This window comes from Sander vitreus, chromosome 1 (genome assembly GCF_031162955.1).
Source record: "Sander vitreus isolate 19-12246 chromosome 1, sanVit1, whole genome shotgun sequence".
Classification (NCBI taxonomy): domain Eukaryota; kingdom Metazoa; phylum Chordata; class Actinopteri; order Perciformes; family Percidae; genus Sander; species Sander vitreus.
In genome coordinates, this window is record NC_135855.1 from 9,749,106 (window position 1) to 9,768,858 (window position 19,753).

The 19,753-nt window shown below is 43.1% G+C and overlaps 1 protein-coding gene across 1 annotated transcript; it reads right to left on the reverse strand.

Annotated features, from left to right (window-relative positions):
* Positions 1–8,163: 8,163 nt before the first annotated feature.
* Positions 8,164–13,288, reverse strand: ccnd1 (cyclin D1). Its single transcript, XM_078262834.1, has 5 exons — positions 12,578–13,288; positions 10,941–11,156; positions 9,931–10,090; positions 9,131–9,279; positions 8,164–9,012 (listed from the first exon to the last, which is right to left on the reverse strand). Exons 1-5 carry the CDS (start codon positions 12,773–12,775, stop codon positions 8,857–8,859), a joined length of 879 nt encoding a protein of 292 aa, XP_078118960.1. The 5' UTR covers positions 12,776–13,288; the 3' UTR covers positions 8,164–8,856.
* Between the last annotated feature and the right edge of the window lie 6,465 nt (positions 13,289–19,753).

Consider the following 19,753-nt stretch of genomic DNA (forward strand, 5'->3'; position numbering starts at 1 on the left):
TTACAGATGAAAAGTTATTAAAAGAAAAACTTTTCGTCTAACGCTGTGGGCGTGGCGGCCATTTTGAGTGTTTAGCTTTGAACAATGAAGTTGTTGTAACTTGAGTGTACGTTGTCGTATCTGCCCGAAATTTCTCACGATTGAGAAGGTCCAGGCCTGAGGACATCTACAGGCCAAAATTGACTTTTGGTCATAGCGCCCCCCGCTGGCAACAGGAAATGCGCCTTATATGACAAACAATCTACAACGACATCAGATTTACATGAAACTTACAATGTGTGGTCTACATGTGATACTGAGCCGCCCCCCCCTATACTTTAACCACACCCACTTAATCAGGCCACGCCCCCTTTCATAACATTTGAACAGTTTAAGGTAGAGTATTGTGTGAGGTAACATTGAACTCAGCATAGAGTTCCCTTTTCATTGGTCATGGTTTTGCCCACCCCCTATGCGTTAGCCACGCCCCCATTCATAACATTTTAACCGTTTAAGGTAGAGTCTTGTGTGAGGTATCATTGAACTCAGCTGATAGTTCCTGCTTTATTGGTGATAGTTTGGCCCGCCCCCTATGCTTAAGCCACAGCCCTTTTCATAACTGGTGACCCGTTTAAGGTAGAGTCTTGTGTGAGGTATCATTGAACAGCAGGGAGTTCCCTTTTTATTGGTGACGATTTGCAGTGTCTGAGTGCCGCGCAAATGCACGGTCGCAAGGAGCGGCGTCCGCCAGTAACCCTGATGCGGGCAGAGGAGCGAGGGCCCGTCCAACGCTGCTTGCAGCTTTAATTATTATTATTATTATTATTATTATTATTATAATACAACAAACTCTTGCTAAAGCTTTGGCTCGTGACACAGTGACAGTGATACCTGGTTTATCTCACAGTACATCCAAAGGAGGCTAGGTTACCGTTAGCAACACTTATAATGCACCGATGCATTGGTAACGTATTCTCTTATTGTAAATGAATGATTTTTTGGTATACAAATACTAATACAATTCTTTTTTTATTGTACTCAAGTAGAATTTTCACATCTGGAAACTTTTACTCCACTACATTTCCTAAATAAAATGTTTTTGTACGTTGGAGTGAAAGATTCTTCCTCAGAAAAAAAAAAAATTAACATTCTGTTTTGTTTAAATTTGATGTTTAAACAGTGTGGAAACCCTGATTATTATGCTTTACTATAAGGAAACCAAAAGAAAGTTCATAATTACAGTACTTTTTTAACTATTACTTCTAATAATTAAGTACGTTTAATATCAGAAAATGATACTTACGTACTTCTCCGGGAACCATCACCTTATCGTGGTGGAGAGGTTTGTGTGTCCCTATGAACCTGAGGGCTGTGTTGTCTGGAGCTTTGTGCTCCTGGTAGGGTCTCCCAAGGCAAAGTGGTCTCAGGTGAGGGGCCAGACAAAGAATGGTTCAAAAATCCTATGAAAAATCGAGGAAGGGATGAAGTGACCCTGCCCGGAGGAAGCCCGGGGCCCCCGTCTGGAGCCAGGCCCAGATGGAGGGCTCGTCAGCGAGCGTCTGGTGGCCGGGTTTGCCACGGAGCCCGGTCGGGCACAGCCCGAAAAAGCTACGTGGCGGACATCCCTCCATCCCATGGGCCCACCACCTGTGGGAGGAACCGCTGGGGTCGGGTGCGCTGCCACATGGGTGGTGGGGGGGGAAAACTCTGACTGTTGTTTGTGCATATGCACCAAACAAGAGTTCAGAGTATTCGGCCTTCTTGGAGACCTTGAGTGGAGTCCTGCATGGGGCTCCAGTCGGGGACTCCATAGTTCTGCTGGGGGGGGACTTCAACGCGCACGTGGGTAATGATGGAGACACATGGAGAGCGTGATTGGGAGGAACGGCCTCCCTGATCTAAACCAGAGTGGTTGTTTGTTGTTGGACTTCTGTGCTAGTCATGGATTGTCTATAACGAACACCATGTTCGAACATAGGGATGCTCATAAGTGTACTTGGTACCAGAGCACCCTAGGCCAAAGGTCAATGATCGATTTTATAATCGTTTCATCTGATCTGAGGCCATATGTTTTGGACACTCGGGTGAAGAGAGGGGCGGAGCTGTCAACCGATCACCATCTGGTGGTGAGTTGGGTCAGGGGTGGGGGAAGACTCTGGACAGACCTGGTAAGCCCAAGCGGGTAGTGCGGGTAAATTGGGAACGTCTGGAGGAGGCCCCTGTCCGACAGACTTTCAACTCACACCTCCGGCGGAGCTTTTCGTGCATCCCTGTGGAGGCTGGGGGGCATTGAACCTGAGTGGACAATGTTCAAAGTTTCCATTGCTGAAGCTGCGGTGAGGAGCTGTGGTCTTAGGGTCTTAGGTGCCTCAAGGGGCGGTAACCCACGAACACCGTGGTGGACACCGGTGGTCAGGGAAGCCGTCCGACTGAAGAAGGAGTCTTTCCGGGATATGTTATCCCAGGCGACTCCGGAGGCAGTTGCAAGGTACCGAAGGGCCCGAAGGGCTGCAGCCTCTGCCGTGAAAGAGGCAAAGCAGCGTGTGTGGGAGAAGTTCGGAGAAGACATGGAGAAGGACTTTCGGTCGGCACCAAGGTACTTCTGGAAAACCGTTCACCACCTCAGGAGGGGAAGCGGGGAACCATCCAAGCTGTGTACAGTAAGGATGGGGACGCTGTTGACCTCAACTGAGGAGGTAATAGGGGCGGTGGAAGGAGCACTTTGAGGAACTCCTAAATCCGACTAATACGCCCTCTATGGTAGAGGCAGAGCTGGAGGATGAGGGGGGGATTGGCATCAATTTCCCTGGTGGAGGTTGCTGAGGTAGTTAAACAACTCCACAGTGGCAAAGCCCCAGGAATTGATGAGATCCGTCCAGAAATGCTTAAAGCTCTGGGTGTGGAGGGGTTGTCTTGGTTGACACGCCTCTTCAACATTGCGTGGAAGTCTGGGACGGTGCCTAAGGAGTGGCAGACCGGGGTGGTGGTTCCCCCTTTTTAAAAGGGGGACCAGAGGGTGTGTGCCAATTACAGGGTATCACACTTCTCAGCCTCCCGGTAAAGTCTACTCCAAGGTGCTGGAAAGGAGGGTTCGGTCGATAGTCGAATCTCAGGTTGAAGAGGAACAATGCGGATTCCGTCCTGGTCGTGGAACAACGGACCAGATCTTTACTCTCGCAAGGATCCTGGAGGGAGCCTGGGAGTATGCCCAACCAGTCTACATGTGTTTTGTGGATCTGGAGAAGGCGTATGACCGGGTGCCCGGGAGATACTGTGGGAGGTGCTGCGGGAGTACAGGGTGAGGGTCCCTTCTCAGGGCCATCCAATCTCTGTACGACCAAAGCGAGAGCTGTGTCGGGTTCTCGGCAGTAAGTCGGACTCGTTTCAGGTGAGAGTTGGCCTCCGCCAGGGCTGCGCTTTGTCACCAATCCTGTTTGTAGTATTTATGGGACAGGATATCGAGGCGTAGTCGGGGTGGAGAGGGGTTGCAGTTCGGTGGGCTGGGGATCTCATCGCTGCTTTTTGCAGATGATGTGGTCCTGATGGCATCATCGGCCTGTGACCTTCAGCACTCACTGGATCGGTTCGCAGCCGAGTGTGAAGCGGCTGGGATGAGGATCAGCACCTCTAAATCGGAGGCCATGGTTCTCAGCAGGAAACCGATGGAGTGCCTTCTCCAGGTAGGGAATGAGTCCTTACCCCAAGTGAAGGAGTTCAAGTACCTTGGGGTCTTGTTCGCGAGTGAGGGGACAATGGAGCGGGAGATTGGTCGGAGAATCGGCACAGCAGGTGCGGTATTACATTCAATTTATCGCACCGTTGTGACGAAAAGAGAGCTGAGCCAGAAGGCAAAGCTCTCAATCTACCGGTCAGTTTTGTTCCTACCCTCACCTATGGTCATGAAGGCTGGGTCATGACCGAAAGAACAAGATCCAGGGTACAAGCGGCCGAAATGGGTTTCCTCAGGAGGGTAGCTGGCGTCTCCCTTAGAGATAGGGTGAGAAGCTCAGTTATCCGTGAGGAGCTCGGAGTAGAGCCGCTGCTCCTTTGCGTCGAAAGGAGCCAGTTGAGGTGGTTCGGGCATCTGGTAAGGATGCCCCCTGGGCGCCTCCCTAGGGAGGTGTTCCAGGCACGTCCAGCTGGGAGGAGGCCTCGGGGGAGACCCAGGACTAGGTGGAGGGATTATATCTCTAACCTGGCCTGGGAACGCCTCGGGATCCCCCAGTCGGAGCTGGTTAATGTGGCCCGGGAAAGGGAAGTTTGGGGTCCCCTGCTGGAGCTGCTACCCCCGCGACCCGACCCCGGATAAGCGGATGAAGATGGATGGATGGATGGATGGATACTTACGTACTGTATCAGATACTTTAAGACTTTTACTCAAGTAATATTCTAAAAGGTGACTTCTAAGACGTAACTTCTACCAAAGTCATTTTCTGGTACGATACTTGTACTTTACGCTAACTCTAAAAGATCTTTATGACAGTAGGTGTGGTCAAAACACTACCGCTTTTATCCAAAGCAGAGGCTAGAATCAACACAAACTAAAAGTTACATATAGCCACTTAAAAAAAAAATAAAGAAAATTGGTTCCAAATGTTGTGCTCGGGCCCTAATAAGATTTCATCCAACAGTCCAAAACCCAGATATTCAATTTACACTGATACAAAATAGAGAAAAGCAACAAATCCTCATATACTGTAGAAGAAGCTGGAACTGGAAAATATATGGTATATTTTCTTTATGAATTAATTAAACGGTTATTAAAAAAAAAAAGTCAGAGGTGCTTCTCTTGTTTCCAGAGTATTTAGTGTAACTGTGTTCACTTCAAAATGAGGTTTAAATGAAATGGGTTTACACTATCAGTTTAGCTGTTTAAAGAATAAGTCTGCTGATAAGTCTAGATTTCACTCAACAAAACCCAGGAAAAGCTGCAGCCACAATTGGTTGTAACTAGCTCCTGCCATGTTGCCTCATTACTCTCTGCTGTTTGCTTTGTGTCAGTCCCATGCACACCCTCCTGCTGCTGAAACATCTCACTACAGGACCAAATGAGTATTAATCTGCAGCTGAAAATAGTCCCCAACAAATGCACTTTATACTTGTGGAGCAATATGTTTAACTGGGATCTATCTACATTTCTACATAGGGAGCTGCTCGTCTTCCACGGAGTCTGCCATGTTTCTAGAACAGACAAACCAAAACACTGGCTTTTTTTTAAACATTACCTGAAGGCCACCATAGGTGGTAGATGCTAGAATGTAGTCATCGAAAGTCAACACGGGCATATTCTATATCAACGTTTCATTTCGGGGATTGCTCCGGTGCCACCAGAAAGCACGTCCTTTTTTTCGGCCGGATGTCCGTTACCTTCCTCTTTCTTTGTGTTGGCGTTCTAAACTCCAGTGGATTTATGAGGACTATGGTTAACTGCTCCTCAGATCTCTGCAGGGTAAATCCAGACAGCTAGCTAGACTTTCTGTCCAATCTGAGTTTTCTGTTGCACGACTAAAACAACTTTTGAACGTACACGTTCCACCAAAACAAGTTTCTTCCCAAGGCTATTTTGCAAAGGCGCCGTGGCTCTGTCTGGCGCTTAGCACCGCCCAAGACGATTGTGATGGGTTTAAAGAAATGCCAATAAACCTGAGCAGGTTTTTTTCCCATCCAGGAATGCTGTGTGGACTAGCCTGACCCTCATCCGTAGGCACTTTGAGAGAGTAACACGGGCATACTGCGCAGGCGTTAACACACAGAACGTTATTTGAACCCAAATGCCGCAATAATCTAATCTGATACTCTAAGACGTGACTCACAAATACTGGTCATGAGATGTAACCAGTTTCGTTCGGTGACTACAGTCTAGCATCTACTCTCACGCTTGGAAAGGGAGGGGTGAGTGCATCAGCAACCTTACCGTTACATGACACTAAATCCTAATCACCGCTCAGTCCCGGCTGTTTTAGGGAATTATTGCAAAAATTAAGCTATATATTAAGTATAACTATACATCTATATGCTCAATATCATCTCTGTGGACAAGAACAGACAGTAAGTTTTTCAGACTCCATCTAATTCATGTTTTTATTGTGTAGGTGACAAGTTGCAGACAATTGGCATGAAGTAGACACAACTGTGTGGAATGATTTGTAACAAAAAACAGTCTATGGCTTACCGAGCACAACATTGATCTATTTACAAACTCAAATCAACTCACTGACAGTTTGAAAATGGGAGCAAAAAGCTTTTTTTCCTTTTATAAATATAAAAAGGGGAAAGGAAAAAAGGCCACTATGGGCCTAAAGGGGGGATAAAGTCTCTTTCACCGAGACAGCTTAACACTCAACAGAGTTATACATATCCCATTTTCTGTTATGGCACCAGTATCAAAGCATGCCCTGGACTCACTAGTTTCCATTGCGGATGCTTTATCTCAAGCAGGTTGATCAGAGCTAGTAGGCACTGAACCAACAAGTACAATAGAATAAGAACTAAACAAATAAAAAGCCTACAAATTTGAGATAGATCTTGACTGTCACATGAGGTATTGTGGATCAAAGCATTTCTGTACACTCATTTTTCCTTGTTTTTTTTTTTTTTGGAATAGTTCGGAAAATCATATTACGTAATTATATACAAAAAAAAAAACAGATCACATAGAATCTACATAAAAACAAACGAGGATGTCAATAAAACAATTTTCTATGAGAAAATTCAAACCTATAATGGCAGTATATTGACATTTATATGTATTAAAAAAAAAAACACCAAAAATGTAGCAGCAAACAACAGGAGAAAAGCATCATTTTTAATCCATTACGTTTTTGTCATCTGTTTTGCTTTAGTTTTGTTTTTAAAACACGTAGCTGGGATTCATTTTCTATAGCAGCGGAATACAAGGAGTGTTTCTCTCCTACTCTCTATCATTAATGTACAATCAGAAACCTAACGTATAGGGTTCCTACACAGTTGACATAGTTAGAAATCAATACTTTTCCCAGAATTGGATTTGGAGAAAAGCCTCCTTTTCGTACTAATCTGTCCATCGTCATATATAAAGCGTACATCAACCTGGTCATGACAAGTCTGCCCTCCTGTGTAGGAACCGTGACTTATATTCTACAGCGTTAAGACACCCCTCCCTGTTAAGCCTTCACCCTTTTTTTTGCCACTGTTGCTGCCTTTTCATCCCTCAGTATGCTTGCCAGCTTTGCTCTCCACAATTTATTTTCCCGGCAAGTCCCCAAGAAACGCAGCCCATGTCTTTTAGGTTTGTGCAAAATAATAGGCTCAACACATTTCTTTTAGCTTCATCCCCCTTCCCAGAATCCATGAGCAGTGTTTGAACTGAGGCGCGACGACAGAGGAGACGCTGTCCTGGCGATTTCGAGGCAGGAGTGGAGTTTTAGTTTGTACAGATATTTCTGGACGACAGCGCTGCTCTGCAGGCAGAAATTGATTCAACAGCAGGTGGAGCCACGGGTTAGTTCGCAAAATAGAAAAATGCAAGCTAAAAAAAAAAAGAATAAATAATACGTTTTACTATATAAAAAATAAAGTATTATTTTAACTCTAAAAATAATACTTCTTTTCTAGCTTCTGGCTCTGCACACTGAAACAATATGTCTTAGAATGGAAGAGCAGCTTTGCCTGTATGAAACATCTGTTGAACTAAAACTCAAATTTGAGACTTAGAAGGCAGCTACAGAAAGCCATTGACTCTGTGAGACTCCTGACAGTTTCAAGCAGCATTCAGTCGTGTTTTGAGAAAGTATTTCTGCCATGGTCTATTCTTTTGTCCCATTAGAGGAATCCGATCCAGATCCAACTGTCTGCAAGTGCCGCTCCAACTCTCCATCACCAAAACACTCCTGCCCAGCCCGGTTCAATTACATCTTGTTTAACAAACTTAATCACTGCGATTGTTTTTTTTTTTTTTTTAGACGACCAGCAGCGCTGACCAAAAGTGCTTTTTTTTTTTTTTTTTTCAATAAAGTTGGAATGGTTTAGGTATAACTACACAGAGAAAGGATACATAACAGACTGCGGATTGCTCTGCTTGGTCGTGCAATGATTTGATCTTATCAAATGACAGCAAGCTGAAAATGACAAAGAATCACATACTGTATGCCCAAGCCTTAACATCAACAGTACACATAACAGAGCGTCTCACTTGGTTTTAAAAAGCTTGGAAGAAAAAAGAGGTATAAGACTAATTGATAAAGAGGTCTAAAATGATATATGATAAAGTGACTAAACATAAGCAAGCAGGGATATATGAATGTTTGCACTGCAATGAGACAAACATGGGAGCTTGGACAGAAAGTCTAAAACATTAGATATAACAATAGAGAAACGAAAACAAAATAGCCTCTTCTCTAACAAAAGTCAGATTTCAGATGAAGACCTGAAGACAGACTACAGGGACCTACTGTACATGACACTTTGGGATGTTTTAGTAGGCCAGCTGAGTCCGCGGTAATTTAAAGATTCCTAGTTTAATATTTGAGGGAATTAGAAAATAATGTCTTTTGTGGCTTCAACTCCAGCCCACGCAGATCATCAGTATCTGGTGTCTTCTCTCTTGTACATTTCTGTAGTGTTCATTTCTTTTCCCAGGATGGGAGGGGACACTGGCAGGAAATGTCACTTGGGCTTCATTGCGGGATGTGGGAGCTCTGTCCCATCTTGGCAGCCAGAGCGGACAGCGGGCATGTGAGTGACATGTCGGCCATGATAGCAGCCCACCAGGATGAAGGAGGAGGAGGGGAGGCCTGAGTTTGGATGAGGAACCCCCCTCCCCAGCCCGCCCATCACCACCCTCTGTCGACAACGTTCCCTCCACCATCAGGTCATCGTGCGGCGCGGCTGGCACCCGTTTCAGATGTTGATGTCCCGGACATCTGTGGGGGTGCAGGACAGGTCCACATCCTCGTCCACGTGTTTGCTCTCTGTGGTGTTGCCATGCTGCTGCGCCTGCCGCAGGCTGGACTCCAGCAGGGACTCGATCTGCTCCTGGCACGACCGCAGGCAGTCCTGCAAGCACACAATCAACAGCCAGTCAGCACCAGCACACTGCTGACATTAAGACCCAACGCATGGCTGTTCCACATTCAAATACGGCTTTTGGAAAAAGGTGTGTGTGTGTGCATACCGGGTCACTGCGAATGACCTGCGACAGGAAGTTGGTGAGGTTCTGGGAGGACAGCGAAGCGTCCTGGCTCTTCAGGTAGAGACCTTGGACGGCCGCCACCACGCTGCCCGCCGCCACCATGGACGGAGGACTGGCAATGAAGTTGACATCTGTAGAAAACGGCACATGCACGCGTTACAACATAGAATATCTACAGCACAGTTTGACAAGGATTATTAAACTATACAGCATCTACTTTCCTTTATTTCTATGAATAGAACCATTCATTATACCCTAATCCATGTTGATTGTTGTTACATTTCAATAACAGAAACTGACTACAGAGCAGACAGATCCCTGCCTACATCTTCTCACAGAAAAGCATCTGCCCCTCTGAACCTTCAACATTTATTAACTAATAATGACAACATGGCTGCAATCATCAGAAAAACAAAAGCAGAAACTGGGTCAAAAAGAGCAAAAACCAGTAACGATTTTATCTCAACAAAAGTCCTCAGTCCTCAATTTTAAATCAGTCCTGTCTGAAAACCTGTGGCAGTTAGTTGTCATTGGCTACTGAAAAATAAATAAAAAGCTAATACAGAGGAAAAGGGGAATATTACATCAAATAATAAAAATATACAGATGAGAAAATGCAGGTCATAGCACAACATACTCAAAAAGAACGAGAAGTGAAAATGTGAGATATATTGAATTATAAAAAAATTTAGAAATAAGTTTCAGTGTATACTGCAGATAAATGTTGGCGAGTGCATTTACTGCCCACATGAAGACAGAAAAAGATGTGGTTGGTGTCCTACCTGTAGCACAGAGAGCCACGAAGGTCTGCGCGTGTTTCCTGAGGATCTGCTTGGTGGATGGGTAGATCTTCAGCTTGGACAGGAAGTGCTCGATGAAGTCGTGCGGTGTGACTGAAGCCAGATCCCATTTCAGCTTGTTGAGAACCAGCAGCTCCATTTGCTGTGGACGGACCAGACCAGAGGTATTCACTCAAACTGACCCACTTACTTACAGAGAAGATGTGCCCCTACTTTTATATCTGCTTTGACTTCCTGCAATGGTAGCACTTTATCATTGAATCAGCTCTTACATCTCTGGTAATTTAAGTTGTAGGTTTTCAGCTTTCATGGTCAAAATACTCAATTCATTTTATTAAGTTCCTATGCAATTATAATAGATAAATAACCCCTGGATCTACTTCATTTTTCTTTTATTTACCTAAAAAACCCTGTATATACACTTTATATACACAGTCACCTCAATACATTACTACATATATGTCTATTGTGTGTTCACTTAACAGATCTGTAAATCTGAATATGATTACACTGTTATTAAGTATCCCAACTGCCAGCTGTCTCCATTCTAGTGGAGGAACAGCAATGGAAACAGCTGCACATGCAGTAAATGTCACAGCAAACAAAAGAAAAGTGGGTGGCTGTTCTGCATGTTCAGTTTGCCATTGCCAACAGCCTGCCCCTCTGTCTAACGGCCACTAGGTGTCTCTGTGGATCAGGATTTTCTTGGCAGTCACCGAGACCATTCATGAAATTAGAGAGGCCTTCCAGTCACCATGGGAAAGTCACAGGCAGCCATTCAGACACTGCTGACTTTTTTTTAAATTTTTTATTTCAACCCAAAAAAAGTTACCTATGACTTTTCTATGCAATATTGATATTTCCCAACCATGGTGACACTGACAAACCAGATGAACTACAAAGCCTCTGTGTTATGGCCATGTGGTCTGCAGTGCATGCTGCTCATGTACTGTATATGTTATGCAACATCCATGTCTGCACAAGTCAATTACCAGCAGCTCTCCGGGCTGGATAGAGTTGTCCGTGTAGATACAGAGTTTCTCCGCCGTTAAGGGCACCGTTTCCTTCATCTTGGATGCTAGAAACATGCATGTAGCTCCCAGCAGCTGGAGTCTTGTTTTTCTGGTGGCCTCCACTGATAAAAATCTGTCCAAATAGTTCATAGCCAACGGAAAAACCTCCTCCTCACATTTCTGTTCCTCGCAGACCTGTGAGGTGAGAAAAGCACTTAGAAGATGCTGGAAGGAAATTGCCCCATTCACATTCATTGTTAAGTCCGTGCCCCCACTAGCTCTTATTTTGTGCACAGCTTAACATTCAACATGCAATAGATCCACAATCATCCGTAAATAAATTAAAAAAGGAATTAAACATTGTGTGCATAGAATTCACTCGAGTTTAAAGTTTAAATATCCTGTTTAACACGCTATTTAATGCAAACTCAATTTACATCCAAATTGAAAGCATCATAAGTCAAACTTTAATAAAGTAGGCCCGAGTAAGACTTTTGAAGTATGGCCTACTGAAAACAGTCAGGAATTAGTGTGCAGTTAGTTCTGACTGAGACACAAAGGTGGCGTCGATGCAAGTTTCACGCCGCAATTTCAACTTCGTCATCTTTTCATAAAATATTTATAAATATTTAAAAATTATCAGCGTGGGTACAATTGTCATGTAAATGATCCTCATCGAATGCCTGATCTGATGAGAGTAAAATGGGTCGAATGGTGACACGCATGAATTTAAAATAAATTTATTTCGAAGACTGGTCTTATTCACGTGCAGGCGACACTTCCCCTCGGCTCTCCCATGCACACTTTCAGAAATTAATACAAAATATAAAACCACAAAGAATTCAATCCAAAAGTTCATGTTAATGTTAAAAAACATCCAATCTATCAAATCCGACTGTTAAAATGCATTTAATATTTTCGCACTTTTACAAAATGTCCTTTTTTCTTAGCGAGCTCACAGACAGCAGGGACTCATGTGAAGCTAAACTAACTTGTCCATCTCATAGCAGTCCAACGAGCTGTCGCAGTCTATATGTCCCCGTCGTATGATATAGAAGCATTTCTGGCACATTTAACCCAGTTACTGTCATTGTTGCTGATGCTATAGATTTTTAATGATATTAAAATCCTTCTCATTTAGGCTACGACAACAAAGATGGCGTAATATGCGACTGGCACGGGCCAGACTGCATACGTGTACATTGCTGTTATTTTGGAATATTTTCCCCATGTGATAACATTTCATAACCTTCTGGAAAATGTACGCTAAGACATATTCAATAAAAATGTATTCATGGAGGAAACTGAGTGCAGTATGTGGCTATATCTCCTCTTATAGCCTAAGGACCACCCAGCACTCACGAGGACAGACTTTTCAGAGCGTTTATGTAACATGCAAAGTGAATTAACAGACTTAACACTAATTCATCATGTTTTAGCGTAGGCTATGGTGTATATATATATATATATATATATATATATATATATATATATATATATATATATATATATATATATAAAAAACAGATAAGCTAGCGACATGCTAACGTTACTAACAAGTCAGCAGCGGAACTCAGACACCGTTAAGTTGAAAGTTGAAGTGAAGTAAAACCCACCTCTAACATCCAGGTGGCAACTATTTTCCTCATTTTGGGTACAATTTCTTTCTGGACACACTTAAAGTAGTTTGGCGATGGTAGGTAGTTTTCCTCTGCCTTCAGCATGGTGTGCAGAACTCGGTCGTTGAGCAGGTTGACGTCCTGGTAGGCTCTCCGGATGGAGTCCACCTCGCAGCACAGCAGCTGGTCCCCCATAGTAGGCTCACGTTAACGTTACTTCTGTACTTGTGGTATTAATATTATTATCAGCGTCGATATAATTTTTTGTAGCCTATCACCCTGTGAAAATATCACTGTATTAGGCTACTGAAGGAACAGGCCACAGCAGACAGAAGGCTATAGTCCGGTAATTTTAAATCACTTTCTTCTTGCTGCTGCTGCGTGCTGTTGCTCCTCCGGTGTGCGCGAGCCCTCTGAAGCACAGTACGCTTCTCCCTTCGAGACAAAAACCCCTGCCTCGCGCTCACCAAACACGCACACGTACGGGCATACACACTCACAAAGTTTATCGGCAAGCGCGCGCCGAAGAGGAGGTGGTGGGGTTGGTGCGCGCGATGACGTCAGCTGTTGTTAGGAGAGGGGGGGGGCGGCGATCAAAGAGACGAGCAGTCTGCTAGGGAGCGCGCGAGGAAGGGATTCTATTATATACATATATATATAAGGAAAGGGAGAGAGGGAGGAACCCGCCTCTTCCCCCTACTCCTATAGCCTTGTAGCTTCTGAGAAGGAGGTGGGAGGTCCGAGGCTGAGTCTGGGGGACGTCTGTCCCCGGTGGAGGAGAGCTGAACGGGGAGGTTGGCAGCTTGGCGTCGGTAGGGGGCGATAACGGCTTACGCCCCCCTTCTTCCTCTGTCTCTCCCCGAGACTCAATGAAAGCAGAAGCTCTCTCAACAAACTGCGGTGAACATGAGGCGAGCACATGGGACAATAGTGCAGTCTGAAGCACACAGTAGCTTACTGCTTTATTTATCTCCATTAATTTCTATGCCAAATAGCCTAACACAGGTGATATAGGCTATCAGGAAATACTAGGCCTACCTAGCTCTGTCAAGAAATCATGGTTAACATCTTATTGGCTACTAAACCCATTTCTACATGTAGGCTAAATATCTGTAATGTCATACATTATTAATTGAGTTAGATTATGAAAAGTAAAAAATAACAACATAAACCTCACCATGTGGCTTCTTTTAGACTGAATCAAATGGGAGTCTGAAATCTAAATTGTGCTTGAGGACTGGTGAGTCAACATCTGTAAATGGGAACCCCAGTGTGTGTGTGTGTGTGTGTGTGTGTGTGTGTGTGTGTGTGTGTGTGTGTGTGTGTGTGTGAGACAGAGAGAGAGAGAGAGAGAGAGAGAGAGAAAGGAACTGAGTTGAATATCACCTTAGTTTGCTTTAATAATCTCAGTAAAAATGACTAGTTCATATTAATCAAAAACACAAGAAAGCTGTTTAGAATGAAGTAAGAATGGAGTGCAAATAATACAGTTTAAAGACTTTCTCTAACACAGACTCGCATGCACGCACACACACATACTCTCTCTCTCACACACACACACACACACACACACACACACACACACACAAACGGGAGGAGACTGGAGTTACACCAATAGGAGGAATTGCTGTTACTAGGCAGATGTCGGCGTAACTTATAATGTGGGGAAAAGTTCATTGCACTGGAAAAGTTGACATTGTTATTGATAACCCTATCAAAGTCCTTTCAGGTAGTATAGTCTTTCACATAATCAAAATGGGCATAATCTATTGACAGCACTGCTGTCTCTATATAATCCGTGCTGCTTTATTAAGACTGAAGAGAGGACTGCATGAGCCATATTCTGACATTTACAACTTGATACAAAGTATATCAATCAGGCCCTGTAGCTATGTATTTAGTTGCTCAAGTTAAAACCAGTATTTAGTGTTAAGTGTACATTTTAATCTACTTTCAATATGAATTGGAGCTTTTCACATTCCTGGAATTCCTCTCTATTGACTTGACTACCGTAATGCCTGAAGAGGGTTACGCCTCTGTGTTGAGCCTGGAGTCACATCAGCACACTTCATTACTTTGTTGTGGTTGTGAGGGATCAAAAATACAATATGATTCTGTTTTACAAAATATGTATTTACCATGCCTTGACATCTGTAACTGAGTAAACTGTTTACCTTCACTTTCACTTTATGTTTGGAGAACCTCTTAACATTTGTGTTATGGTTCACTTAAATATTTCCAATGCATACATTTCTTACAATGTATTTTTGTTATGTGATTTTCTCTTTACAACTGAATCTCCCATCAATATGATTAAAATAAAACAGTTGTATAAAATATCTAATCAGTCTGGCTTTTTCAACCATAAGCCCTTTGGATTGTCTAATAACCTTTTATAAATAGTTTATCACTTAAGTATTTTATTTATAGCGTGTGCATGTCATAACAAGCCACTAGGGAAACTTATATTTTTATTTTTTATTTTTTTATTTAGTTGTTCTAACACTTTGCAAATGACAAGGTGTTAAAACAAAATGTAAATCCTGCGGACACAGAGAGTTGGAAAAGCAAACAGTAATTCTGATCCACTTCATACATTACTTTTCTAAATGCCCTACTCTGTCTTCCTTGTCCCTCTTATGCACAGACAGATACTGTAGAGGCGTCCTATGGAGAAACAAAGGGAGCTGGAGCATGTGACTTTTGCAGTGAGGCTCTTCTAGCAGCTTTATGGTAACAGGGGAAGGAAGCGTTTAAAGGGACAGCGAGAGCTGAAGTGAAACCAGCAGGGCACGGACTGGTTCAGACTACTGATTGGATACCACAGAGCCCACGCCTGGAAAAGAAATGATATGTCAACTCTGTGATTCACTACACCAAGGCCATTCCTTTTGGCCCTGGTTTTCATTCACTTAGAATTTTCATTGCTTCCTAAACACATCCAAACTGATTTCAACCACGTGTTGAATTTACTTGACTTCACAGGTTAAGCCTGATACTTGAATATAATGTTATCCTAACCCTTTTTTTTCTTAATTCAGGCTCTTGATAAGAAAAATAGATATCAGTACTTGTAGTGCAGGTGGTTGGAGAAATATGATTACGTTCGATACATGCTCCAAGTAAAGAAAGGATAGAAGAATGAAAGTCTACAGTCATGCCAGCAGCAATATGAGGCTGTACTTATGCACAGCGGCCCTTTAGCAGTCACCTTAGTTTAGCTTACATGTGCTAAACACAAAATAAGTGTGTGGGAAATCGTATGTGTTCATAAACCATTAGAACATTTAAAATTGTACATACATGTACCATTGGACCATCACAGTTATTCCAATTCATCATGTGGGGGACATGGATATCTGTACAATGTTATCCAGGCAATATCTGCAAAGATATTTCTGTCTGGACCAAAGTGGTGGACGGACCAACTGACAGACTAACATTGCAACAATTTCAGAGGTTGCATCCTGGTCTTAAACCAAGATAAGGATTTTTTCTGCATTTAAACTTTCAATATCTCAACTGAACAGCTCCTAACCATCAGAAAAGGGCTGTGACATGCACACATTTTATATCTCGTTACACACATTGTATACAAGCTAATACTTAAGTTAATGGTTGATTTAAGAGTTAATACCTTACTTAGTTTCTCTTTGACTGTACAGCGATAGGCTTTCAGTCGGGGCACTGGCTTAGGTCTGTGGACTAGTAAAGCACACGTTTCACATTAATTAATTTTCTAGCTCTTTGCTTGTTAGTTTGTTTTTTGTGACTTGAATGAGAATGTCAAATTGTCCCGTGTGTGTGTGTGTGTGTGTGTGTGTGTGTGTGTGTGTGTGTGTATGAAAAAAACATTGTTGTCATCATCACATTTTCTCAGTCAGCCATTCATTCACTCCATTTCCCAGGACTGCCTTTCATTCATTCTGTGGTGTGGTTGGTATGTGTGTGTGCTCACTCATCTCCCCCTCCTCAGACCCTCCCTGATGGTATTTGTAACCCCCCCCCCCACACACACACACACATATTGACTCATTCATGTAAATGTGCCGTGAGATAAGAGCCATCAGACTGTATATGCATGCCTGGCATACCTGCATGTGCCAACAACCAGGGTTCCCTTGGCTATTTTATCTTCCTAATTCTGTTGCCTTGTTTTTTTTTTTGTGTATGTGTGCGCACAGAAAAATAACTTTGCTAGCTTTCATTTTTTGACATAAGGATATATTCTAGAATATTCCAGGCTATTCTTCAACTAACCCCAAGCTTCAAAACCTAAAACCAAAGCTGTGTGTGTGTGTGTGTGTGTGTGTGTGTGTGTGTGTGTGTGTGTTTGCAGGAAGTTGAAGTGGTGACATTTGTCTTCACCCTCATTCTTATATCCAGCTTTGAAGTCCTGATGCCTCTTCATATTCTAAATATGACCTCCAACAACAACACACATACACACACACACACACACACACACACACACACACACACACACACACACACACACACACACACACACACACACACACATATCTGTGTGAGGGCTTCCCTTCCTCCAGAAGGACTGAGTGAAAGAGAGAAGGCAGAGAAAGAGGGTTCTTGTGAATGAAGCTCCTTTCTCTGCTGAGGGCAGCTCCACAATGACCCTGTAAAAGATGGATAGGGAGATTGTCTTGTGAAGTGATCCGCGAACACAGATAGGCGGGGGTCAATCCAGGAGTGTGTGTGTGTGTGTGTGTGTGTGTGTGTGTGTGTGTGTGTGTGTTCTGCACCACAACTGACCTAACAGCACCTCTGGTCTAGCTAGATGGGTGGGTGCTGTAGGGCCAAGGGCAAGGATAAGAGGAAAAGAAACCCGACACAATGGGTCAGTAGTTTGGGAGGGAGTAGGGTGGGGTGGCTTGGAATGCATGCATCCCATATCACACGCAATTTTAGTCTACAGGGGTGCTGCTTTGATAAGTATCAGTGAATGAAACTTACTAGCTAGGCTTTGACCAGCTAACAGTTGACATACAGTTTACTCAGGGGTTCCACACAGGCTGAGTATGGCTCCAATATGGGCCTCAATGAGGCTTTCAACACACACTTTCATCTTCATCTGACATTTCCATCCGCCATTTCTATCTGTATCAGTATAACACAATATATAAATTAATCCAACCTGTAGCAAATGTGTGTTGCATTTGCATGTTACGCTGTTCACCCTAGGCCTCAGGTAGGTTTTTTCTCTTTTGGCCACACAAGAAGTGATGTGTTTTGTGTTCCTGTGGATTAAATGAAATGAACAGGATAGTTACCATGAGCAGTCGTAGCCATCATGGCTGAGTAGGATACAGGACACAGAAAATACAAGGCCTCACTGTGCACATGAAAGTGCATGCCTTTCTGATCATCACAGGCCCTTAAAGTTAACAATGGGTAGGGCCCGTTACAACATTTAGCTCATTTGAATGTGACCACATGCTTGAACACATGCTCACTGCATTGCACAAATGTAAATTCATGCAAGGGTTTTGGGTAAAATGAAACATGCAAACCCACACTGTCTGACTTTGTTGATCTTTGAAGGGGAGTTTGTACTGTAATGTTAAAAAATAACATCAGATGATAGCATGGGTGGATATCATGATTAGTTGTTGTCGTTCGCCAACAACTTTTTTTCCCATGAGGAGACGAGACGGCACCGCCATCATTAAACACTAACTCACGATGTCAACATGTGATATTGCTGACGTCCTGTCCCTGGCACAAAATGGTCTCAGTCCGACCCCTACTAATTGGAAAAGGAGCTAAAAGGGGAAAACAAGACCAGAAAGTAACATTCTGACCACATATGGTTTGCTGACAGGGCACTGGGTAGACACTACATTGCAAGAAACCATCTCCTGTACTTACAAAAACAGCTCCAAACATGCCCAGCCTGTGGAGTCAAGGAGTGTCTTCACCTGGGAAATCACTGCTTTGTGTTGGACCCTGTCCATGTTATTTGCATAGTATTTACATAGATTTAGCATTATGCCTTCAAGGTTTGTAAAGTATTTCTATAACCATTTAGACAGATCTTCATCAAATCACCTGGAGCACTTCACAACAACATGGGAAACCCCCAAACTCATACTCTATTTATGATCATTTAACTATTTTGTGTAACTTGGTATCATGGAAAATATGGTCAGTCACTTTTTTGTCAGCGCAGTAGAATTGTTGATGTCTTGTTTGGTTTTTCACCACACGCTAAATATACACACAAAACCTTTGAGGGGACTAATGTTAACATGTATGTTGTTGAACCATCCCTTTACTGATAAGCAGTGCACTGCCTGGCCTTATCAAGCAGTTGGCCCAGAAAATAGTAAATTTGTTTGCTGGGTAATGCTTCCTTTTTCCTCTAACTGTACCCAGATCTGCAGATTTGGAGCTGATAATGAGTCACTGCAGCGACGGCCCTGGGCTGAAGGTGTGCTCTGTAAATATCACATACAGGCTTCCATTTCACTTCAGGTATGTGAGTAACATATTTATATATCAAGTATTTATTTTGTAATATAAAGTATTTATAAAGATAGAAGATAGATAAGATATTAAAAAAAAGTAACCATCGCTGATTTTACATCAAGGAGGATCTGATCTGGACTCAGCACACAGAGCCATTGTGAAAGGAAAAAGATGGAGGACCTCAGTAAGAAGTTGTTGGATTGATAAATGAAGACAAACCAATGACCATCACTTTGTCAGTGAACTGATGAAAAGTGAACGTACACTACATTTGGTGTCTGCAGAAGTTGGCTTCCGATTCGGCAGTTAAGGGGAAACTTAAAGTCACTGTATGTAACTTTTTAATGTTTCTGAAACAGTGTAATTTTTCATCTGGTGATCATAAATGACCTGTAACAGCAAACGAGACTAACAGTGAAAAGAACGCTAGTTTTATATAGTTTTTATTAATGCCTTTGGCTGGGTTTGATTTTTCCTGCGAAGTCACAGAATGATTTACAGCAGGTAGACGGCATAAGTACAGTAACACATTCTGATGATTCTGAACACCAGAAAAACCTGTATTATTGTATCCAGCCAGGTAAAAGGAAGCAGGAGATGTCTTTATATATGCCTAATTGTATTTTAATTTTATTTTAGAAGTTATCTGCTGTAGTTATGGCTGATACTGGGGCAGGGCCATCA